At 36.6% G+C, this 26,868-nt stretch overlaps 1 protein-coding gene across 3 annotated transcripts in view; it reads right to left on the reverse strand.

Annotated features, from left to right (window-relative positions):
• COL12A1 (collagen type XII alpha 1 chain) overlaps window positions 1-26,868 on the reverse strand; it is a 589,904-nt gene that overhangs the window by 103,943 nt on the left and 459,093 nt on the right. For all 3 annotated transcript variants that reach the window (XM_044063907.1, XM_044063925.1, XM_044063915.1), the window contains 8 exons: window positions 26,603-26,742; window positions 18,320-18,443; window positions 10,157-10,300; window positions 9,804-9,968; window positions 8,662-8,700; window positions 8,403-8,541; window positions 772-914; window positions 345-454 (listed from right to left, as the gene is read on the reverse strand). In XM_044063907.1, the coding sequence (XP_043919842.1) occupies window positions 345-454; window positions 772-914; window positions 8,403-8,541; window positions 8,662-8,700; window positions 9,804-9,968; window positions 10,157-10,300; window positions 18,320-18,443; window positions 26,603-26,742 (1,004 nt within the window). The remainder of the gene's footprint in view (window positions 1-344; window positions 455-771; window positions 915-8,402; window positions 8,542-8,661; window positions 8,701-9,803; window positions 9,969-10,156; window positions 10,301-18,319; window positions 18,444-26,602; window positions 26,743-26,868) is intronic.

Below are 26,868 nucleotides of genomic sequence, written 5' to 3' on the forward strand. Positions count from 1 at the left end.
ATATCTTTCCTATCTTACAATCTTACTGTCACATTTGTGATATGATGATATTGCCACAGTATCATAGAGAAACGTAAGTTTAAGGTCAGAATTTCTACAACTTCCAATGCAACTCTGCAGGAGGCTGTGGAATCGTCCCTTGCTGCAGTACCGATCTACTGTTTGGCAATGTTAACAATTTACTTGAATGAATATGTCAATAAAACAAACAAAAACTGCCCGCTCATAGAAAATAAAATGCATTTCTTTCTAGATATGAGGTAGGAATCTGACGCAAAAAGAGCATTTTTCATTACAGCTGTCAGTATGTGATACATCACTTAAAAATATAATTTAAATATTACCTTGTGGAAGCTTCCATAAAATAATTTCTTTATTTCCTCGTTACTAAATGAAATAGTTTGAATCTCTCCTCTGGCATCCTTGTTGAAAAATGACAGACTCTTGCTGTTAGCTGCAATGCAGAATTAAAGAAAATGGAATTTCAATGAGCTGATATCATATAGTGCACATAAACACCAAACCTCAGTGATGTATGTGTTAACCACATAAGGAATGTTTCATCAGTCTCTGCAGCTTATAATATAGCATTCAGTGACAGTTTTAGAGTTTCAGAGTGCGGAGTTTAACCAATAACAATTACTTAAAATACTACTCAGCTGGAGCACATTATTATGTGAACATTTAATTCCCTGCTCACAGTTAAAAAGTGATAAATCCTGCAGACTGGAAGCTTCTGTTGGATTTACAAAAAAAAAACGTAATTCTCACCATCAAGAAGAACTCCAGTCTGTGGTTTGTAGTCTTTGTCTGTGATCTGCCAAATGGCAAATGGTTCATTAGCAGTATCTGGAAGTAGCCGGAACAGCATTATGATAGCATAAGTAGGTGGCAGTCCCTCTGGGTGTATGTCCCTGTTCAAAGTAATTTTTTTACATAATTAATGGTTGTTGTATAAATGCATATGAAAGCAGTGCAGAAGATATTTAAACAGAAGTCAAGCTTCACAATCAAGAATATTTAAAATTCCTACTTTTTCCTCAAAAACGGGCAAGATCATTTAATTGACAAATGAATAAACAACAGCTGATTACATATATTATTCCAGAGAGAATCTGCAAGCTTTTCACTAAGTTCTTACTCCTCCCTCAGTCAGATTCAAACAACATAATAACCTTCTCCACATAAGTTAAAAATCAATTACATAGCTGCCACAGGGTCCTGCCTCTAAACAATTGAGTTCTGCAGGATATTATGTCCAGACTGCAGTCTGTTAATGTGAACAGATGAGATGGTGCCAGCTGACACTTTGAACTGTTCATTGCAAACTCTAAGGATTCAAGGCAGATTAATCAGATACTCCTAAGTAGTGATTAACCTGTTCAATGAGTGAGCAGCTAGGAGCCAGAAATCTAGACAGGGAAATAATGGTCACCCTTTTCAACTCCTTTTTGTTGTGACTACAGACATGCATTTGTTGAACAACCCGGGGCTCAGACAAGGCCAAATCAAATAGTTCTGAATTGAAAATGGCTATCCCATACCAAAAGCATACATACCTCCTGAACTCCTTAGCTAACTTTATGTGTTATATGCATCTTGGACGTCCGAAGAATACAACTGCTCCTTCTGATGGACATAGAAGGATGGACTGCACCATGAAAGGGTTTTTTTTTAATGAAACTGTTAGGCTGTTTAAAGATGGGTCTGAGGTCCTAAAAAGATGGAGTATTACCTTAACTCTCTTTGGTCTGGTGAGACTCATTGGGTGACTGTTTCTTTCTTAGAAAGATTAAGACTTCTTTTTGTGAAGCACTTTTTTGGTGGGATGGGACACTGGACAAAAAAAAAGAGTGGGACTGAAGTGGGATTGCAAATTTTATGGATATTTCTGTCTTTTTCTTCTTGTCCTGCATGATGACCAGTGGCAGAAGAGGGTGGTGGGAAAAATAGCCCAACTTTCTCCAGAGTGCGCAGTCAGATAAAGCTTTAGGGGTTCTCCTGCTGATTCCCAAAAGGAAGACGTTGGTTTTCATGTATCTCAGCTATAGTAGCTATTCTCAAAGTTACCACAGGAATCCTGGTTCCCCCCAGTTATCGAATTCTGTTGCTGGTTGCAACACTTAAACAAAAGCTGGTTGGGACTGAGTGTATCCTGGAAAACAGTACATTGCACAGTTTGAAACTTTACACCAAAAGTGGCCAAAGAAAGCTGTATCCTGAAAAGACAAGTTCAAAAATGTCACCTTGGTATTTTATGCAAAACAAGGAAGTTAGGCCTAAGCATGGGGTGCACAGTTGTGCTGATGCCTGCAAAATGGGTCAGACTTTTTGCAGAGATATATGCTAATCCCATCAGGACATTAAATGTTTAGGAAACAGTATCACATTGGAACTGTAGTTTTGGTTTTAAACGTTCACCTGACAACTGGTCTGGTGACTGTTGCATTTCATAAGTTGGCTCATGCTGAAGCTGAATCATGTATACAGCATAGTGCATGTCTCACAAAGAGAGTGTAAAAGATGCATAAACATATTTGCCAAATGTATCCATAGCCCTAGATTCGTTATAAGAAGGCAAGGCACTCTGGAGTTGGACCCTTTTTAAGGGCTGGCACTGGAGCAACTGAATCAGGTTTCAGGATTTCTGTCTATTAACTCCAGTCCTCAATGCCAGAGGATCCTGTCTGATTTCCTTGTTTTGGGTGCCACAGTGTCAGTGTTAGCTAGTGAAAATTTTGAAAATGTTCTCCCATAGCAAGAACACCCAAGAAACAAGCTGAGTGTCTCAAAAGGTATCTAATAATGTTTTCTGTGAGAATTGCACTGGATCAGTGATCAGTCATCATCTCTTTAGGATTTTTCTGAAGTTGGAGTCATCTGGGAGAGATGGAGATAAAAAATGTTCCCCCTTCTCATCTACATTAGCTACAGGGCACTCAATTGGCAAGTCTATGTACTTCCTCTTACACGAGTCCTTTCTATCTGTCTTCATGGTGACAGGTCTGAGAACAACAAAAAGCTTAGACTGTGCATGAAGATGAGTTAAGACACTGTCTGAGATCTTGGGATCATCTCTCCTGTTGTAAACAAGTGGGAGATCATGGCTAAAGAAATGTGTTTTCTAGACAAGAAACTGCATCTGTAAAGGGGTACATGCCAAAGACAGCAACTATAGAGTTGTCTACATCAATGATGTCAGCATCAGTGCCAACATCTGGAACATCAGCTCCTTTGAGAATGGCAAAAATGATGACAGGCTAGCACTGAACTCAGCCCTGACAGGTCAACCACCAGTGGTGGACCCAATATGCCGATGATGGTCAGGACCGTAGCAAACATTGACAGATGTCTAGATGCTGACATTGGCACTGTATGGGAGGATGTAGTTCACCTCAGTACTGGTGATGATATCATAGGCACCAAAGAGGGATACCTGAAAGACCTTGTAGAAAATGGCAGCGTAGATATAGGCCTCTAATAACCCTAAACCTGAGAGGGATGAGGTTGCAGACATTTTTTACTGATTTGAAATAAATGTTTCCATATTTCAACTGGAGGCAGGGAACAGGACCTTGCAGAATCTGTCCTACAAGTCCTAAATTCTGGCACCTCCTTATCAGCCTAAGAAGTTAACCTAGATGATTCCAACTATTAAACATAAAAGCTTGAAGTCACAGCTTTTAAAGCACCTGAAAGAACCCCATCATCAGATTTACATGTCATAGCATCAGGACCAGGAAAAATGTGGATCTGTTTCTCATATCTCTGCTTTAACTTCCTGAGTATATGAAGTTTTGTGGACCTGCTAGAATCATATTCTTATAAATCTGATACAGTACTTAAACAATGGTATTCCATGCATAGGTGTGGGAATGGCCATTCTGACTGACAGAGCATGGACATTTTGATTACTGTATTAAAAGTGAAAATATTGACTACAACATACTCAATGACATAACTCTCTATGCTTACTGACTTGTTCATTTCTACATTCTCTGAAAAGTAAAGTACAGCAGTGTGCAACTAAGGGACAGGCAAACATTAAATACAGCACACCTCAGTACAATTTTATACAGGAAGCTTTTTTTTATTGAGTAGCTTAAGTATGTGTTGCAGGTTTGGGGAATTTCAGTAGCTTTGACTTCCAAATCTTTAAAACATTGTTGCCAACAAATAAAATTCTTAGACTCCCAACTAATAAAGATATGCCTATGTAATTTATCAAAAATGTTGATACTAAAATGAATTACAGTTTCAAACCAAGTTGTCTACATTAGAAAGAATTATATTTTTAAAAGTCTTTAAATATTAAATAAAAAGAAAAAATCAAATACATAAAAATCATATTATTGGCAATAAAGTCTCCAAGTTGGATTATTTAGTTGTCAGACTTCTGAAGTCTATAGAGGAAATAATGAATGTTAACTGTGATAATATCAGAAATACAATGAAGAATCTTATTTGTCATTGGAATAATCTTATTGTTTCCTTTAAAGATAGACTTCAACTGATATAGATGATGCGACATATATAATACAACCTCTGTCTCTTCTGCCTAGTAAACACCACATTATTGAAATAAACAATTATTAAAATTCCTTTGATTTTTTAACAAACCTAGAATAGCCTATCTTCATCACATCATAACATGGGATCTTCAAGGAATTAGCTTTCCTGATATCGATATTTATATCAAAACATCAGTCCTTAAAATTACATTAAATTGGGTTGATCCTAATTATAAATCTAACTGGAAAACATTACATCTAATTTTTCTTAAAAATGACAGAGTCAACTGTTCAATTAGCAAAGATAATTTCTTCTGGCATTATTTTTGTAATTACATATGTTTGTGTCTTTCGGCTTTTCCCGGTTAGGGGGTCGCCACAGCGGAACTCTGGTCCGCTAATGATTGGTAGTTGATTTTTACATGCCAAGTTACCAGCCCTGATGCACAACCTTCAACAAAGGTACACCCATTCACGCATGTCTCCACGTAGAAGATGCTCTAGCTGAGAATCGAACCAGACAGCGTCTTACTGTGAGACGACAACGCTACCGCAGCAGCACCACCGTGGGTATTTTTGTAATTACATATAATATAACATTTCCCCTTCCTCAAATTCTATTTAGGTATTATTTTAAAGACTTTCAGTAGCTTTGATGATGCATCAAGGGTATAGATAATTTGCTGATGGCGTACCACAAGTTTAGAACAATGCTGATAACAGATCTTAACTAGATCACATATTCCTGAATACTTGTGTGAGACAAACAGAGGTAATGCCAAAAATACTTGAACACAACACAGGCAGTCCAACTGTGTAGAAAATTTCTTTAATTCTGGTACCTCGGCTTTCGCCTTCTCATGGAATACATTCATAATTCAAACACCACCCCTTTTATAACACATCTACAAAACATTTGCATGAATAATTGATTCAATAAAACAATTAAACATTTTTTGTCAATTGCCTTAAACAAACCTTGTATTTTTACTGTGAAGTTTTTGACTTCACTTTAAAATTTCATACTTCACATCATTTATAAAATATTATATATTAAATGTATTGACATTAATTTATCTTCCATGACAATAGTCTTTGTATTTGACTTATAATACAAAAAATATATAAAAAAATATAATAATTGTATTTAATACATTCCAAACCACTTGATATGTTTAAACATGACTATTGCTTTACATTATATGGTCTTAATTTTACACTTCCAAATTCATCCCATTTGGAAAAAGAGTATTATAATTAAAAATAAATCTAAACTCCATTTCCAATAATTTATTGTGAAAATATGCATCCTCATCAAAACTCTTAGGTTTCCCCAAAACACAAAATATAAACCCTTCAGGAACCCCTTTATGCTGCTCCCAAAAATGCTTAGCCACCGGACTATCTAATCTTTTGTGTCTAATGTCCCCCAAATGCTCCAGAATTCTAAGTTTAACTTTCCTACTGGTTTGTCCAATGTACCATTTCTGTTTGGCACAACCACAACCTATAATATAAACTACCCCCGAAGAATTACAATCAAAATATTCCAGAGCATTATAACAGACATTGTTGATTTTCATTCCATCAAGACTTCTAACCCTAACACACACCTTGCAATTCCCACATCGGTAGGTTCCTTTCTTAATATTACTCATCAATGAATGGATGAATTTGGAAGTGTAAAATTAAGACCATATAATGTAAAGCAATAGTCATGTTTAATTAAAAGTGTTTAATTGTTTTATTGAATCAATTATTCATGCAAATGTTTTGTAGATGTGTTATAAAAGGGGTGGTGTTTGAATTATGAATGTATTCCATGAGAAGACGAAGGCTGAGGCACCAGAATTAAAGAAATGTTCTACACAGTTGGACTGCCTGTGTTGTGTTCAAGTATTTTTGGCATTTTCATATTTTGGAGTGTGTTTTTGGTTCTACAAACAGAGGTAATTACAGGGTATATGTTTCAGTGCAAAAGGTCGCATTGGAGTTTATATTTACATTCACATGGCACTAGTGAATAACAACTTGCAACCCCTGGAGGATAAGAGTAGTGAAAGAATGATAAATTGATGCCAAGTGCCATTTTTTTGTGCTGGAACTTTCATGAAATGTCTCTCAGAGAACATTCTACAACTACAGAAGAATCTCCTGGATTTTATCTCAGACTTCCAGTTCCTCTTGAATGGCTTTTAACAAGTTATGGCACACATACAAAAAAGAATCTGGGACTCCCACATTTTATCAATATAAGAGTAGCTTTTTACTGCACTTTATCCAGTCCTAGCAAGTTCCTCTGCTAATCTCATGCTGAGATAGCACTAATTACTAATTAGACTATATCCAAGGAAAGCTGCTTCACAAAAATAACTGACTAGGGATCTAGAGAGTTCATAAACTGGCTTTTGGAAGGTCTTAGAAAGAACTATGAGATATATACAGGGCAATGACATTTTAGCAGGGTATGAGGCTATCAACTGAGCCTTTGGTCGGTATGTGGATTACTAGACAAATTGTACATTGGTGGATTACTAGAGAAATTGTATATTGATCACATTTTTATAATCTCTCATATAGAGTTTTTCAGTCATTTGCAGACTGTCAAGGGTCAGACGGACAAACTCCTATAAAAATATGGCAATATCCATGGTTAAAGTTGTTTTATTTACATGGTGTTGCATTACAGCCCTCAAGGCCTTTGCAATGACACAGCAAGTGGTCAATTCTAAACTTGACAAGAATGATGCAAAAGAAAGTAACCATGTTCATCCTTTACAAAGAGCTTTCCTAAGCTAAGCTCATTTACTTTCCGAAGACAAAGCAGGGTTTGGAGACAGATTTGTGATGCTGCATAATGGAAGCAGAGTGAGATGAAATACTGGTCCATTAGTGGCTGTTTGGTGCACTTCCATTACCTTCTCACATTTCAAACTATTGCACAGAAGGCAAACTTCACCAGTTATATTCAAAAACAGAGGCCAAGCAAGAAAGGGCTCATGCTGCAACTGTCATTCTTTCATCACAGGATGCCTACACAACACTGGAATGATCTATGGTTGTGGGTTCTTAGTGCAAATTGAGGGAGATGACCTTAAGGGTTACTGGCTCTTACGTGGCTGCACTAGAGGATACAGGCTTTTGGATGCAACAGATTCCACCACATAATGTGGTGTGCCTGCAACCGATATTACTCTGGATAAGGAAAGTGGTACTGACTCTCACTGCATTCATTTTTTTCAATTCTGGAAACACCTTCTCAGAGAGTCTTCAAATTGAAATACATCTGAATATAAATTAAGTAGGTTCAAATGGGTAACCAAGAGGTGAACCCTGTAATGCAATTTCTGGAACATTTTCCTTTTCTGTGGGGATATCACAGTATGATATCTTGAACCAAACTAAATGGGAGGGTATACTTACTGGATTTTTAATTCTGATTGCTCATATCCATTTGTGCAGCATCTCTTGAGCTGATAATGTTACTGTATCATATAGACAGTCACTGATCCCTGTGGTTGTAAATGTCTTACAGTTACACATCTGTGCAGAGTGTTTTCTTGCAATATGTTAACAAATTTGTTTTTACAGAAAAAAAAAAAAAGATTTCATGGTCTGACAATCTGCTTCTAAAAGATGGAACGTTGTGTATGATGTAGAATATTATATAGGCTATAATAGAAAACATGCTTAAATACAGAATAATATGTGGTTTTACTTTGAATCCAAGGAAAAGCATTCTGCATTGAAATATTTATTGGGGCACAAACATCAGTAACTAATTTTTTACTGTATCACTTGGCAACACTGTCGATTTACTTCCTACTATTAAATAAAATTTAAACAGACAGGCATTTGACTGGCAATGTTACTTATATAATAGAAACGTACTTGGTTGGTTGAGTAAGGTATGCATCTCTGCTGATTCTGTATGATGGAAAACTGTTGAAGGATCCTGGTTCAAGGGCTACTCCACGTGTGGAAGCAAAGTTCTTCTCGGTTAGGTTAAATGATTCTAGCATTCTGAAACCTTGGAGACAGTACATGAAGTTAGCAAAAAGTAGGCAGATATATACAAATGCTGCTGTTTGACACAGTCTGTGTATCATCTAAGTAAACAAATAACTGGTGATAAAAATACAGAACTTACCAGGCGTTGTATATCCATTCAGATAAATAAGAGGGCAAGCTGTAAGAAATCATAGCAAATTATTATGTGTATAGGCTAGTATGCTTTAATATTGGTAGTAACATTCTGAAATGGTACTCATTTACATAAAAGTAAATCAATGTTGCAAAAGCCTTTGTTTATGTAAACTTTTAAGTCCTTTAATGAATCACTGGCTTATCAAAAAGCGATGCTTTCTTTCTGTTGAGTCCATGGACAGAGTAGTGCACTATATTTATAGAAAGATTTCCATTTCATTTTGGGAACACACAAACTAAACAGTAGAACAAACTAGCAGCATGGATGGTGTACACCTAATTTTAAGCCCTGAGCAGTATGACACACAAAAGATTGTTAAAATCAAAAGTCAAAAGCTAACCAAGACTCTTAACTTTTAAAATGTTATTACTTATTAGATGTGAGTTGTTGGACAGAAAGAAAGAGAAAAATGTAGGAGCACTGAATGGGGCACAGCAGAATGGTAATTCTGCAGAAAACTGCTGAAACTCATGTGGGTTCTATGAGTGATAGAAGACAGTGGATATAACCTGATCATTTGTAATGTACAACTGGGCAAAGTATGGGTCGCTACTTCTTAATGCCAGTTCGTGTTTACAGTATCAGACTACAGCGTGCATCTGTAGTAAAAACATGGCTACAACAGTCTCAACTGGGTGACTGCAAAGCTAGACAGAAAGTCCATTATCATACTTTGTAGTAGTCTGCACTGAAATCCTTTTGTAGACACATATTGCTGATGCAAGTAATCACTATTTAATCAGATTGCCTGATGTTATTTTCCTTGGTTATACCCAGGATGGACTATTTTCTTTGACTTAATGGTGCTTGTCCAACTTAATCTGCACATTATCAGCCAGGTCATTCAGGTCATACTCTTAAGCACCTGACCTCAAGTGCATGCACTACACAATGCCTATATCAATATTTCATTATCTGATCAAAACATTTTGGGTTCTGCACCTAACCCATTCACATTACCTGAATTTCAGCAACATTCGGTAAACTTTGGATACAGGTCAGATTTTCAGAAACAAAAGTATATCTTATAGTAAGACAACAGCAGAATGGTGTTTTCATTAGATCAAACAGACTTAAGTACTCACTTGATGTAGCTGTCTCACAAATAAACGTGACAAGCTGGTCATGAATCTTCTCAAAACCATCAAAGTCGTGCACAACAAAGACATGACGCTCACTAGGTTTGCTGCCAATTTTTCTAAGCTCATTGTAATCCACATCAGCAACACCTACAGCAAAGACGCTAAAACCTGAAATAGAAAATAAACATAATAAACATGTAAAAACCCATGTTGTACCTCTTACTGAGTAGCAAGACAGCAATTATTTCAACAAATGACGTAGTTTATACAGAAATAATAGTGCTGTGGTGCTGTTGTTTTACATAATTAATAACAGCACCATGTAAGGCTCTGTACTAGCTCTTAAATAAACTTACCAGCTGTATGCAAGTCAAAGGCAGACTTTTTAACTTCATCTTGCGACTGTCCATCTGTTACAACAACTACTAGTTTTGGAACACCCCTTCTCAAGCCGTAGTCTGGTTTAATTACCAATTCACTTAAGAATTTCAGTGCCTTCCCTATAGAAAACAACAACAATATAAGAAAAAATATACAATGAACAAGTGTAGATTGCTGCCTTTCAGCAATCTATAGGTGATACAAGCTCAAACAGTAGCAACACAGGTATGAAGTAAAACGATTAATTACCATTGGTTCTAGACATAGATTAAGCACTTTGAAAAATCAAATCAGCTGTTATTACTATATTGTAGTCATGAAGTCTGAAACTATGAAGAGGTGTCATCCACAATCCACATAACAATCCAAGGTCCTGTCTAATCATGTTTGACTGCTGTCTTAATATAAGAATAAAATTATACATACATCAGGTTAAATGATCCCAGACACTGTATGCCATACGCTGTATAAATTATATTTCTTCCTGATTTTGAAGCAGTTCTATCTTCAGTAATATTAGCAGCTAAAGTTATGTGCCTCATGCTCAGCACTGCACACAATGTACAGTTGCTATTTGAGAAATGATGCTAAATGATGGTTTTGAAGCATGTCTGGCATAATGAAGAATACTACTGACTGTGCCGGCACAACTGATAGTGACTAAGGAAGAGGATGCTAGTCAGAGGAAGAGGAAGAGGAAGGAAAAGCACTTATGGCATAAACAGTGTTGAATAAGTGATGCAATAATGAATATCAGGCTACCAGGCAATTACACAAATCTTGTCATAGAGGTGAGGCATAGGATTATGAGGGCAAGTAGTTATGAAATGAGAAGCTCTACCAGTCACTCTAAATGTGCATTAGCAAGCGACAGACACACCTCTCAACCTTTTAGAGCAAGAAATCTGGACAAAGCCATAAATAATAGGGGTACAAATACTCTGGACATTCTGTACAGTTGAGAGATACAGCGACAGACTCATATGATATAGCACACAATGCCATGATATACTGTACCATGAGGGTGTACAAAGCATATGGTATCAGTATCCCTGACACAATGTTCCGAACCATTAAACATCCCATCAGCATGGTCAGTTGTGTCCTTCAGTATCAGCACCCGATAGCTGATGGTCATTTGGAAGATGGAATGTATACAGCACACATGCTCAGTTGGCATGGTGTACAATGAGTCCCTCAGCATGGAAGGTCAGATAGTCTGTAGTTCATAATCCCAGTCACTATTAAGGACTAAAAGGTGTTCTCAGAAAAGCTCTTAAATGTAGTACATGCAAGATTCTTTATCAGCCTACTCCCAACTAGTAGAATAAACTTCATGACAACATCTTCATGTGTGAAGGCTTTATTATTTAATCCCAACTGTGAAAGAAACAAGGAATTGCATCAAAGTCCAGTACAGGAGGCAAACGTCCATTCTCAGACTTGCATTAGGTTCTTCTTGACCTTGTTTAATAGAGTGCTGCAGCAATGTTATAAAAATTGATGCTGACATATGTGACTCTCACCTAAGAGCTGTTCCTGCATTTTCATTACCAATAAAATCTTTTCTTTATTGACCGTGCATTTAAAGCTATCAATAATCTACCATTAATAAAAACAGAAACACCAGAAACATAGTATCATCCTTATTCCCAGACCCCTTCAAAGTATTTCAGACAGTCTCTCACCACAAACTATTACTAAAGCTCTACTCCCTGGTTCTCTTCCCCTCCTACCTCTCCCGATTTAAAAGCTTCCTAACAGATAGATTCTAAGCAGTCAAATGGCAGCAAGAATACTCATCATTTCTACCCATTACTGTAGGGGAGCCACAAAGTTCCATAGTTAGACCTTTCCTGTTTAACATTTTTATAAATGATCTACACACTGCTTCCAAGCACGCCACTCTTGTACAATATGCAGATGACACTGCACTCATCTGCACAGCCTCTAACCTATAAAAACTTCAAGAAATTACTCAAGAACCTTTTACATCCACAGAACCTTGGCTAGACAACTTGCAAATCCTTCTTAAAACCCCAAAAATGAAAACATCTCATTAAATAATACCCTGATTAAAAAGGCCGCTGACACTAAACTCTTAGAATCACAGTTGATGATAACCTGAAATTTAACCTACACTTCCAAACTGTTATTAAAAATCTCAGAAAAAACTCATCATCTTGTATATAACAAAACCCTAACTAACAGACAGAACTAGAGAAGCCACAGCTAAAGCTTATCTCTTCCTACCCTACAATATCCCTCCCCATTCTTTGCTAACCTACAAACATCCACACAAAGACAAAACAATGCTACAATAAAATAGCTTGCTTTGCTGCAAAATCACCCCTTAAGAACTCATCATCTTCTGCCTTTAAATGATTAAAATGGAATGAACTCCCACATCACCCCCACTATAGTCAGTTACTACTAGCACATACTCTAATATATTACCCTGATATGTATCGAGCAATAAAAGGCATGCGTCAACACTACCACCCTACCATGGACTGAACTCCCACATCACCCTCACTATAGTCAGTTACTACTAGCACATACTCTAATATATTACCTTGACATACTGCATATTATTACATTATACTTTATGTATTTATGACATTTTATATTATGTATATACCTTTTGGAGCTTTTCTCTTCAGGTCTCCACTGAATGTCAAATAAATAAATAAATAAATGATAAGTATGTGGCACTAAAAGGCATTCTTCAACATTACCACCCCACCAAAGCTCTTCGCTCAAAAGACAAAGTCTTCCTCTCTATCAGCCCAAAGTGCATCGGGAGCCTCCTTATACTCAAACTCTGTAGCTGCTCTCTGGAATGCCCTCCCACATGCTCTTAGGCTTCTTGAAAACAGGCATTCAAAACACATCTAAGAAAACACCTTTCAACACTCTGGCTCTGTAACTGTACACCTACATGTAAAGCATAATATTTCTACTTTATTCTTGCTCTTGTGCTATACCTCAGCTCTCCTCTACTCAGTCAACAACTATCATTCTCTCTTCACCCACCCCGCTTTCTACCTGTGCCTCTATTAACTCTTTTACCATTCATTTTATTTATCATTTTGGATTTGTAGTTTATGCCACCTTTATTGTGCTACTGGGAGCTTATACCTAAATCCCTCCCCTTCTGTTTAGCGCAATATATTTTATTCTAGAGCCGAAGTTTTTGTGTGTGTGTGTGTGTGTGTGTGTGTGTGTGTGTGTGTGTGTGTGTGTTTACTTAATTTACTTTTATTAATTTGTTTCCAATGTGTTAAGGGCAGTAAGTTTGAATGCTTAAAGGTATCTGGTGAAAATTGTAGTTTACCCCAGCTGTAAAGGCTCTACTTAGCCAATCAAACAGTCCTATGTGAAGGCTATTTTAGATGTGGCATATATTTAAGCAATAACTGATGAGTGGGTGAGGGTAAATGACGATTTACTCATGACTGCTGTGGTTTGATCATGAGGGCAGAGCCTGAGTGAATAAATACAGCCAACCATGGGCAAATCTTAATATACACCCACCAATGAGATGGGTATTGCTATTATAAATTTACGTTAGTTAAGAAAGAAATTGCTTACCTTTCTTAAAGATTGTCTTTGTATATAAAACCCAGACAGTTTAGAGGTATGAGAGAGATTTATGCCAGAAATACAAGGAAAATCAGGTGCATTTCTTTAGTTTTGCAGAATGTATTTGATTCTCCTTGTATTTGCTCTGCCCTGCATTCATACCTCTCAGCCTCTTAGCTCACGACTTGTCCTGCTTTTACTTTATTAAAGAGTACGTTGGTTCATCTCACCCTGCTGTGCTGGCTACAATTTTTGAAATGTCCTATGGTTTTGCCCTGCACTGCCATACCTGCAGGTTCTGCCAATTGGTAAAATCCGAGCATATACCAGTGGAAAAAGGTCTGGTCATCCAGATTTTTTCCATTGGTATACACTAACTTTTATTTTATTTTATTTTATTTATTTATTTATTTATTTATTTGTTTATTTATTTATTTATTTATTTTACAAAAATTAAACAAATAAAAACTGAAATCCGGACTCTGGACAGAGCAGAGAGACAGATGGAGAAAATACTAGGAAAATCAGGTATGTTATTCAAAACTAAAGACACATACCTGATTTTTCTTGTATTTCCTCCATTCGGTCTCTCTCCTACCCCTAAACTGTCTGAAACATTTTTTTTTTTTTTTTTTTTTTTTTTTTTTTATTTAAAAAAAGGAAAAGAAAAACAGACCAGTGGAGACCTTCTTTTCTCCATTGCTTCCTTTCCAAAGCACTGATGTGCTGGGTATGCATGAGAACGCAAGTCCCATATTCATGCGCAGGACATCAAAAAAGGCAACAGGATATATACCAGCTGCTGAAGGATAGCACAGCGCCATTATACAAAGACATTATTTAAGAAAAGTAAGTATTTTTTTTTTCTTAAATAATGTCATTGTATAATAGTAATAACTGACTCCGTGATGTGGCATATTAAGATTTACCTACAGTTGGCTTTATTTAACCACTCGAGCTTCACTTTTGTGATTAAACCATGCCAACCATGGTTAAATCTTAATATACCACACCAACATTATTGGTTATTGCTTAAGTACTTGATGGACTTGTATAGCAAAATTTACAGTAATACAAAAATGTTCACATTTTTGTAGACAGAATACAATGTTCCCTTTTTACAGATAAGAAAATAAAAATAAAATGTCACAAAACTATTGCAAGTATTACAGTGCCAAAAATAAATATTTTAATAAAAATAAAATAATCAGTTGAATAAGTAATGTAATGACTGCTGCTAAAAGATGTTTATGCTGTCACTATGGTGATGAACAACAGCCTACCAGCACTCATACTTCTCATCATCTGACTGCATATCACAGATCACCAAAAACTGCCTATAAATTTATGACTGTGACAAATGCTTGTACTGTCACTGTATGCCACCACATAAGCCGAATAAAAAAAAAATCATCTTTCTAAAAACATTTCCAAAAAATGTTGATGGTATCGTAGACCAGGTTCAGATGCCTCAGCAAACAGCATTAGCTATGACCATGCCTCCACTTTGTTTGTAGGATGCTGTCAGGTTGTAAACCCCACCCCTAATGGTGTGCAGCACTAAGCTTAGAACTGTGATGAGCCCAGTATGATGCACTGTCATTCGCTCTGCTACCGAATTTCCAAAAATCAACAGCTATTTGTGGCACTGGGACCATGCATTAAATTTATGCTGCCTGAAATAAATCACCACGGACTTCCACTGAAGAAGTGTATGGAAGTACTGCAAGCATCTTATCAGTAAGTAACTTACATTCATACAACTCTTTCTGCAACTTATCTAGAAGCAAGCCCTCTTGTATGTCTTTCCTTCTAACAAACTAGGATTTATTTCCAGATACAGAAATAATTAAATTCTCTATATTGGAAGTATATTTTTTAATTCACTTGGTAATAGCAAAGTGAATTGATCTATCTGTTATCCTTTTCAGCCATGACCTAGGCCTATAGGTCAGAGATAAGTCTACATGTACATTCAAGCTACCAATCATGTTCTTGAGAAGAAGCTAAAGCATCCACACAAAAACAATGCATACATACGGAGAACAAACTATGTGAAGGCTCTGACCAGTGGTCATGATTGAACCCTGGACTCCTGAGTTGAGAAACTGACAGACATCAAGTTGTCATTACCATTTCTTTCTGCAAAAGAGGCAAACAATTACTTTTACTACACTTCCTAAAATGGCAAGTACTTTTATTAATTAAAATATCTGTAATACAGGAAACAAGGGTTTGTTAGAAATAATATGCACTTTAAACAACTCAAAATAAAGCAAACGTTATTTGATTTGTGCCTTTCAAAATCTCAAGGACCCTAGTAATATTTAATAAATCTAATGCAACAATAAACACGAACTTTAAAATAAGCTATGAAATCAAGATACAAAACAAAACATATGTTATACAGAGGTCCACTTATTCCAGTGTTCAAAGGTCAACCAGTTGCTTCTTCAGATTTTTGTAAAGCCCAATAACCATACAGAAAACTAGATTCAAAGGTATTTATCTTAATGTGATTGGTGGAACTAATTACCAGATCAAACAGCATGCTATCCTTAAGCTGGAAAAATACAAAAGGAAAAGAATCAGGCTTGTTAATAGTTCAGATACTGAAATTCCTGAAATTAACCATTTAAGGTAAGACAAAACAGTTTGGCCAAGAATTCAGAGTTTGCCTGATGACCATCATCTCCCTCCTGGCCATTTGGCTCATTTGTTCCACATCACAGAGGTAAATGTCAACCAAGAGGGGTTGCCATTTAGAGAGCCATTGGAGGTAGTATGAGGGTTTTTTTTAAACTTAGCTCTACATTTCAACTGGATGCTCAGCTTGGACAGCTGAAGGGGGTTTTGTAATTAATTGCCCTTTCTGGGCATCCTGCACTTCCACAAGGAATATTGTAAGAAAGCAACTCTGTCCCCCCTTGCCAGGCACAGAAAGTGGTATTCCCGGTGTCTACTGCAGAATCTGCTCTTCCTTGTGTTCCCAAAAACTGCACTTCCTTGTGTAATGGAGAGGTGCCTGCTGCCCTCTCAACTCCAGTACAGATGAGTGTCCCATGCCCCTTCACTCTTTTCCATGCATGCCTGGCTCCTCCAGTGCTGCATAAGCTAATTAAGCCCTGGTCACCTGATAATCTATATGATGGAGCCAGGCTAAGAACTAGAGAAACCCTGTGGAAACAACATCTCTCTTAGTGCAAAAAAGGCAAAAATGTATCTGCAGTTCACTGCTTCTGCACTTTGTACACAGGTAAAGAAGTTACTCTCTCCAACTGGAATTTGATAAATCCAACAATCAGTTCTAAAAGTAAGGGCTACCTCTATAATTGTGGCTCAACAAAGACACAGCTGGTATGGTAGTTTCCAAGCCATGCCTTCGCCATATTAAAAAAAGTGTCTGAAAAATCTGCCTTATGCAACAGATCCTATATCAAATTATACATTTCAAATAGATCTGATGTCGCATACCCCATCCTAGAAAGGGTTCTGGAATATGAAGAAACAGTTCTCAGCCTAGAAGATAGAAATCTGGACATTAAGGCTACCAAGGCACAGCAGTTGAGCTTAATACTACTAGTTTACCACTGCTGGTGGAAAAAAGACATTGCAACCCAAGTCACTTGGACATCCTAGGGGAACTGCCCATCAAAGTCATGCTAATTCCTCTTATAACATCAAAGGATCTGCACTTCTTAATACTTTTGGACAAATAATAGCTAAATAATGTTCACAAATTCTTTGGAAGATCTGAAGAGTAACCGATCTAAACAGTAGCATACTGCTATTTAGCCCATCAAGCAAATAAAGAAAATAGAATCTTTCTAAGCAAAGAGCAAACACTAAAAAAGAAATGGAGCAAGGTGTTACAGCAAATCTGCACTACTATTGCAATGTAGAAAAAGCCAAATTACGGATGAAAGGAATCGCACATAAAAGCACAGCCTCTGGTCATGTCTGCTCACAGTATTGGCTAACCCAGTTCATCGAACATATTTCAGAGACAACTCGTAATGTGTGTGTTGGATACATTGTCATGTATATATTCTGAGTGTAAGCTAAAATGCTCATCAGTGAAGCAAACTATTGCACAGATGGCCAAACAGTCAAGGACTAGTACATCAGCATTAGCCTTAGTGTCAGTACTTCATACCCATCTGGAGAACTACATCCATGTCTGAACTAACTTTTACATATACAAATCAGCACTGATGGAATCCTGTACAGTCAGAAAAGAAATCATATAATGTTCAAAAATACCAGCAACGCTTTGTGCAAAGGAACAAACACCAAGGCATATACAGTAGGAGAATGACAGACTGTATTATACAATTAAAGACACTTTTAGCTGGTTTGTTTTGTCCTGACTCAGCTAAAAAACTCAATAACATATATGACATCATCTTGCTTTTTACATTACTCTTGCAAGTAATAATAATAATGTTTTGACAAGAGTAATGTAATTATTGTGTTGGATTTCTCTGTGCCTTGTCCTTGTTAACGAGGTATACACTACTTCTATACACAGCGGAACAGACAATGGGCATTACCTGTTTTTGTGTTGCCTCCTCTGTAGCGGATCAGCTGAAGAGCAGCAAGAGCTTTACCTTTATCCCCATAGGTATTCAGCTTAAATTCAGACTGAGCACCGTCACTGAACTGAACAAAGGAAACCTGCAAAACACAGTCTAAGTGTTAATTTTGTACCGTATACAAAAGCAATTGGATCTACGCTATAATAATATAGAAGTACATTCTTTACTGACAAGTAAAACTGGAAAAATGTATTCAGCAATATATTTAACCACTGGGACGTTTGCCTTCAGGTCAGATCTTCAAAGTGAGACCTGTTTTATAGAGGCTAAAGGTACATATTTGACCACAGTACAAAGTTTAAAACTGCTTTCATATGCTGCAGACACCAGCTACTTGTCAGTAGCAGCTTTACACAGATGCATAGTATGAAATCAGAGAGTAGCCTTCAGTTACTGAAAAATCCAGGTCCCACAGAGCAAGCATCACATACCAGGCTATGACAGTTAGTTGGCTGAATTGTTCAGGCTCTGAAATGTCATTAGTAAATGATACTGGCCTGACTGTCTAGCTGAGATTTAGAAGTTGTTGTCTGCTATGTAACAGTCACGGTCTGGCATCAGGCCAATAACTTACATGGAATTACTTTTTAGATTAATAAAACAGCTAACCAGGTAGAATTTAAAAGAAGCAAATTACAGATGGTGTTAAGAAGAGACATCAGGGACTGAGTTGCTGCTGTGTTTCCTGAAATAAAAATGGCAATGGCTTATTAAATGGATGTTGTAAAGAGAATATTGACTCAATTAGTGGACACGTCTGCACACATCTGAACATGAATTTTAAAATGACAAAGTGAAAACATTGCTGCTACACATATTTTTGTTTCCAAAATGATAGTAATAATTTATAATGTATCATGCACACTTTTATTTTAAATAAGCCATAGGTTCATAAATTGGTACTAGGCTAACTGCTCCTATGGGCCATTTTAAGCCTAGCCAGCTACCCCATGTGAGAATCAAACTGTCTTGTGTCTATCTTGTGTTTGTCAGTTAAACACCTTAACCATTACACCAACCTCCCATCCCTATGTCATAATTTGATTGACCCTCTTAGCAATGAAGTGCTAAAGAGTTATGCTGGGTTGCCAATTTCCATAATACAATGATCAGAATATTTAGTTTTGTTTCTTTTTCAAAGACACTCAGTATCAGAAATGTAATGTTAGTAGCAATAGTGTCACAGCCTTTGGTATTGAAGGTTTTCTGTAATTACTTTTCTAAGAGAGAAATACAATCTAAAAGCAAAAAAGAAACCAGCCCATAAAGAATTTAAGTTCTTAATGCCATCCTACCTCACTCCAGTGCTTCCATCTGTGTACCTGCTACCCAGTAGCCTAAAGGTCTTATGTACTGAGATAATGAACACTTTGCATTTAAATTTGGACCACAGAGGTATCATCTATATGCAGTGTTAAATCACAACATGAACAAACATGCTAACGTTCCATTATTTTTCAGTAGTTTGAGTAATTCAATACCACAAGCTGGGAATCAGTTTCTTAAGTTCTTATATGATATTATGAGACTTACTTTTCTGCTGTAATTCAGAAGGGGTCATTAGACCTGGATTCTGATTGCTTGTTATAAATGTGCTACAAACCACTGATATTATTAGCTTATCCTGCATTTTGTAAGTTAAGCTAATGAATGTTGTTTCAAGTGAGGGCGGCCGCAGTGGTGCAGCGGTTAGCGTTGCCACCTCACAGCAAAAGGTTCTCCAGTTCGATCCTCGGTTGGGGTGCCTTCTGTGCGGAGTTTGCATGTCCTTTCTGTGGTCTTGTGGGTTTCCTCTCAGTGCTCCAGCTTCTTTCCACATCCTAAAGACATGCTGTAGGTGAATTAGACACTCTACATTGGCCCTTGGCATGAGTGTGTGCATGTGTGTTCCTTCTGTGGAAGGTTGGGCGCAAGGCTGGCAACTCGACACCATAAAACTCCACTGCCAATCATAAGCAGACAGGTGATCCGTTATGATGACCCCAACCGGGAAAAGCCAAGGAAGAAGAATGTTGTTTCAAGTGACTTCAGTTACACTGTACAGTAACACATGTGCTGTATCAAATGAACATGACAGCAGTATTTAATTATATCCCAAAAAGTAATATAGTAGCAGGCTGAGGTTCATAGGTTTTGTGGTCAAAACTTTATATTTTCCACTTTCTTATTCTTTAATGAAATGCGAACATTAAATGTTGTATTGAAAAGAAACCTGCTTTCCAAGTGAACATTGCTGGCCAGTGAAATTTTTTATTTTCAGAGAAGTTCTTATGAGAAAAAGGGTTTAATGAAAATCATCCTGCAAGAAAGTGTGCGCCAGTATAAATTCCCAGCAGGCTCCAAACCCCATAATCTTTGCAACATGTGATTACTAGTCTATGAATACTCTCTTAAATGTAAACATTTATCATTGTGTCACTAGTCATCTAGTAGCTGGATGTTGGTGTGTGAAGTAATTGCCTGACTGTTTATGTAAGTATAAATCAAATTACAGCAGACATTTTATGCTTAACTGTAACATGTCCAGTTTATGACCTTTTAATAATGTTGATTAATGATGGTAGGTTGTTAAACAGAAATCTGTTAGATGAACACTGCCAGTTCTGATTGTAAGACTTGAGACTTGCAGCAGGCTTAAAAGGCTCACTGTACAATTATAAGGTAAATTAATAAAATGCCACATAGAAATTTACATCACTTTGTCATCTGTTATACTACAGACAGCACATTTTCAAAGATAATCATAATCAGTGTAATAATTATAGCAAGAAAACATATACATATATATGTGTGTGTGTGTGTGTGTGTGTGTGTGTGTGTGTGTGTGTGTGTGTGTGTGTGTGTGTGTGTGTGTGTGTGTGTGTGTGTGTGTGTGTGTGTGTGTGTGTGTGTGTGTGTTTCTGTGTGTGAAAAACAATTTAGCAATGTAAGTCTAATGTAAATAAATTGATTTAACAATACTGCCATAAGTAACTAGTAACAACCCTCTCCCCCTTTTTCAGTCACCTACAGCTGTTAACTGTGACCACACAACTTATCACATTCCTATTCTAATATGCAAATCCAAAAACAGAAGCACATTGAAGCTTTTATTATTTAACGGGAAAGGAAACTGTAATTAATAGAGCCTATATTAATTGCCTTGTATGCCTATTCACTGCATTCATTCTTATTCAGAAATAGCAGGTCACAGTAAAAAATAAAGTATCTTGTATTAAAAATGTATTGTATATGTAGTTTATTTACCAGTTTGCTTTGATATGTCAACACATTTTCTGTTGGAAATAAGTTATCCTTTCCTTTAATTTTTTTAAGAAAACATACAAGACCTGTAGGATTTAGGGAGTGCTAGCCTCCTTATAAGAATTACATACTGTAAATAAGAGCACTGAAGTTCACCTCTAGCCTGGCAGATGGTCTAAAATTTGCCTATGACAACATGTATACATATTAAAATAGTTCTATAGTTTCATAAATAAACTTTATTTTGCTTCTTTGCTTCTTAGCATATTGTTTAGAAATAGGGATTATTACATTGTATTATTACAGATATATTTACAAAATCTTATGCAAAATAGTTTGGCTCCACAAAGGGGTGATAAATTGGCCTAGTGGCATCCAGGTAACCTCAGATACTGAAATGAAATTAGGTTATACTGAAAGACAACTATGCAAACTGGATCCAAACAAAGCACAGGGAGGAGACAGAATTAGTAAGAATGACATGAGAACACTTCAGCAAGAGCTTACAGTACCATTATATCTATTATTTACTTGTTGTTGTTGTGTCTTTCGGCTTTTCCCGGTTAGGGGTCACCTCAGTGGAACTCCGGTCTGCTAATGATTAGTAGTTGATTTTTACGTGCTGAGTTACCAGCCCTGATGCACAACCTACAACAAAGGTACGCCCATTCACGGATGTCGTAATGCAGAAGACGCTCTAGCTGAGAATCGAACCGGACAGCTTCTGACTGTGAGGCAACAATGCTACCGCAGCACCACCACCGCGGGTATATATATTATTTACTACGATATATAAATATATGGAAACTCAAGATTGGAGACATGCACTTATTAAACCTTTCTTTAAGACAAAGGGGAGTAGAACAAAGCCAAGGTCACACACACCCTTAAGTCTATTTTCATACTGTGGAAAACTAATGGAGAAGGTAATACTGGACAAGTTATTGTCAGAATTGGAAAGCTTGGGACTTGAAACTATATATCAGCACACATATGTTGAAATAGTTTTATTACCACCTGTAGCATGATGTTCTATAACAATATAATGACAGCTATGAATGAACCTATTGTTGTATCTCTTGATTACACTTAACAAGAAATTTGAAGTTCTTCAGATTCAAGAAGGGCTCCTGATGGATTTAAAAGACATTTACTTAACAGACCACTCCCAAAAATATGATTGACAGCTATGCAAACATTAAGGAAACAGAAGGACTAAAAGATTACAAGGATGCTACAGAAGCGGTATCCAGAAATACTGACAACATAGCGTGATACTCTCAGTTTCTTGAACAAAATCCTATAGTTTCTGGTCTCCTCTGTTAAGGAATTCAGACCTGAGTGAGCACAGTAATGTGCTGAGATCCTTATCCTTATAATTCTGTTTCACTGCTTTGGTTTTCGGGACAATGTTATATCTGCATGATAAATTATTCAATAAAATGACTTCTTTTCTCCTAAAGAATTATCAGCATAGCTTCTCCTTCTAACCTAACCTACTCCAACTCTTAACTTTACCTTGCAGGTTAGCAGCCAAAGTGTACACTTTACTACTTACTTTTCTCCCTTCTCCCCCTTTTCCTATACCTTGCCCGTTTTCCCCTGATGAAAGCTGTTTTATTAAATTGTTATATTATGGACAGCTGTAGGCACCCTACATAAATACCAGTATTTCCCCTAGACCATAATTGCACTGCTCCTTACCACTTACATACATGGTATCTACCGCTGTGATCTTATGATAGAAGACCTACCACTCAACAAGTGGAACCTTGTGAAATGAAGACCCCCACCCTAGTCCCAACTTACCAATCACCCAATATTTTTAAACTGCAAGATGCTTGAATTGTGCTTCTCTTTTCTTGTACTCTTGTAACCATGTAACTAGAATAAGGAGGATGTCAGGAGTGAAGCAATGCATTTTTTCTGATATCACCCACAGTTTCAATAGTGCTGCTGTTTGATGAGTTCAGATTACATAGTTTGCTGTTGGCAAGTTATGAGCCAATATCTCATTAGGTTTCATATTACAAAGAACAGTTGGTTGTCTTCAACAGGTGGACTGCCCATTCAGAATGACAGGATCTCCTTCACTCCCCTTTTCCTGGGAGTTTCCATGGAGTGGTTGAACAAGAATGCACTAAAGTTTATTGCTACCTTTTTACCTGCAGTGAGCAATACCAGAATTTTGGATACATTGGGCTTTTATCATAAGAATTTCCCATACATTTGCCCATTGCTCCATAGTACCTCCACTGTGGGACTCACTGACCCAGATTCCTCCTCACTACTCAGCTAGCTAATATCTGGCCATAGCTCTGCCTTTTCATGAATTACTCCCCATTCATGTAGTCCTTCACTGTGGTTATAGTGTATCTAGGGTCATAGCCCCTGTGAAGCCAGGGTTAATGCCAGGCTAAGTTAAAAATGAAAAGTACATTTTTTATTTATGTTCTCTATACATTATGCTATCAGAGTGTTGTTCTCATGGCTAGAGGAATGTATGCCTTTTCTCTTTCTAAATATCAAAGAATAGGGAATTTATTTTGAATTGTGTTAGATCTCCAAACTCACTGTCTCCTCTTGTTAATGTGGTAGACAAAGATGAAAGGTCACAAACTGTCCTTCTGCTGAAATATAACTTCTATAATGGCTGATGAAGTTAATGACTTGCATATTAATAAGGCATCAGGGTGCATTCAAAGCAAAAGACTTGGATGTGAATTGTCAAATTTGTTGTGACTATGACAAGTAAAAACTCCTTTTGCTACTTGTTTTTCTCCAATGTCAGAAAATAGTGTGTACGCATAAAAAACACTTTGTATGAAAAGCAGTTATAATGGATAAAGGAGCACATCTATTCCCAGAAAGAGTGTTCAGACAGATTCCTAGTTATAGCAGTCTTTACATTCATCCTCCCAGTTTTACTGTGGTGGTAGTGGTGATATTTCAATATCACCATCGTTCCTTTGACAATTTGGACCTTCTTGGGTGCTAAAGATAAATCCAAGGATAAGAAAGATGTTATGGGAATTATCACATTGTTTCAGTTATGGACATGTTAGGAAAGGAGCATGTTGAAGAAGACCATGATACCTTAATTTTCTAGTTTAGTCACCTACTGAAATAATTTTATTCTGACTTTTAAATCAGTGTGTTCAAGCTGTAACAATCATTTAATTGATAAAGTCTCTCTGTACAAGGATGCTTTGTTGTATACAACTTTGACTACATATAAAGTCCTCCCTTTCATCAAGGTTTTTGTTGTGGAAATCTCCTTTCCGAATTAAAATACCTGGTTTCAGAGAACAATTCAAAAACTTGATTAACAAATCCATTCAATACTAAATGAAAGGTACAGGAAAATGTTAGCTGGGGTACATACCTTGTCATTATAAGATGTAACATTAAATGATACATATTAAAGCTTAATAATGTGGTCAGCATCTGGGAAGCATTCCTTCATTACCACCATTTTATAAAATGAACTACCTCAATTTCCAACTCAACTTGGATTTCACTCAGGAAATAGACAATTTGGTGTATTTTACTTGGGTATAGGTGGGTAGTAGGGTATTGCTTCTCTTTGTCTGACCTTGTGCAACATTTAGCTTTAAACTAACAGGGAGCTAACTTGGATGGATCTACTGTGACTAAACTCTTCTTAAACTGATTTCAAAACCTCTATCCCTCCAAGCTCTTATGTTTTGAAAGTCAAGCAGTTTCTGAAAGTCAGGTACACTCACAAATCTTTCTTATTCCTTTTTGTTTTTATTCCTTTACTGGGCCTGATCTTGTTTAATGTATACCTCCTGGACTTGCCATTTTTTTACATGAAAATAACATGCTAAACATGCTTCCAGGATATATATGAAATTCATAGTAATCCATCAGTCTTGCATCATGAAAAAAATCTGGGTGCTATTCTTGCATGGGTCAAGACTAATAATATGCAATGTAGTACATCTGAAAGTAAAATAATGCAACTACCCTCAAGTAATGCTTGGCTTAAATAACTTAGATGCTACCAATACTGCATAGCTCTAGAGCTCTGTTATGACTCTGTGATAATAAGCTGAACGCTAGTAAATCTGTTTCAATAATCACTATCAAGGCTAATAGGATAATTGTTTAAGTTCTATGCTTTTTCAGTTCTTAACATCCAGTTATTTTGAATCTAATTTTTAAATGCTCCATAAGGCTGAATTAAACTCAGTCACAGGATACTCCCTAAGAAATTCACCTTTCTTTGCATGAAAGTCTAATATAGGTCACCCTGTAATCTTTGGTATCTGAGGTAAAATGTGTACAGAATTTTTAATCCAGAATGATAATGTTGAAAAAGGCAACCCTGTAAACATTTAGAAAATTAATGTTGAGCCCTCCCAAATTTTGTAATATCTGAGGATGAGAAAAAGGATCAGAGTGGAATATCATGTTCTAGATATTATAAAATTTGGGAGGGTTCACCATTCAGATGAATCATGCAAAGAAGGGTACATTTCTTAAGGAGTATCTTGTGATTCAGTTTAATTCAGACATTGAACTGTAAAGTAACTTCAGATTACAAATTATAATCTGATGAATAAATATTGGAGTTAATTTTCTGCTACCAGAATTACATCCTACTAAAACAAATTACATAATTTGTGCAAGAATCCTATTCACTTGTGGCTATTGATCTGCATTAGATGGCTATTATGTAGGCTGCAAAAAAATGAAGGGCATTTCTTAGGACAATACAGACTTTGATCTCCCAGTATGGAAAGTCTGCATCCTTTAGTGCTGGCTAAAGTTGACAGAGTGCACACTTGGAAGATAAAGAGATTACTACCAAGGAAATTATGACTGCTTTTCCCATCCCATACTTTCCCACCAATACATTTCTGAAAAGTATCTGCATTAACTATTAGTTACAAATGCTAAATTGTAACACATAACTACAAATTGCACTTCAGGGCTGTTTAATTTTCTCCGTCAAACCAGTGAACATACCTGCATGCCATGTGGACTGACTTCGTCAAAGGCTCCAATCATACTGAAGACAAACTTCAGCACTTTGGCAAAATTGTCATCTCCAATACTCCAAGATCCATCAATCAGGAATACGAGGTCTGCTTTGGCACCTTTGCACACTAAATAGATAAAAGGAAAACATTAATTGTGTCATATGGCACAAATGATTTATTTGTGCTGTATACAGCAAACTTGCATAATAAATTCAACAATGTTTATTGGTATGTAATAAATAAAAAAAAGCT

This window comes from Protopterus annectens, chromosome 1.part0 (genome assembly GCF_019279795.1).
Source record: "Protopterus annectens isolate FY-2018-M chromosome 1.part0, PAN1.0, whole genome shotgun sequence".
NCBI lineage: Eukaryota > Metazoa > Chordata > Ceratodontiformes > Protopteridae > Protopterus > Protopterus annectens.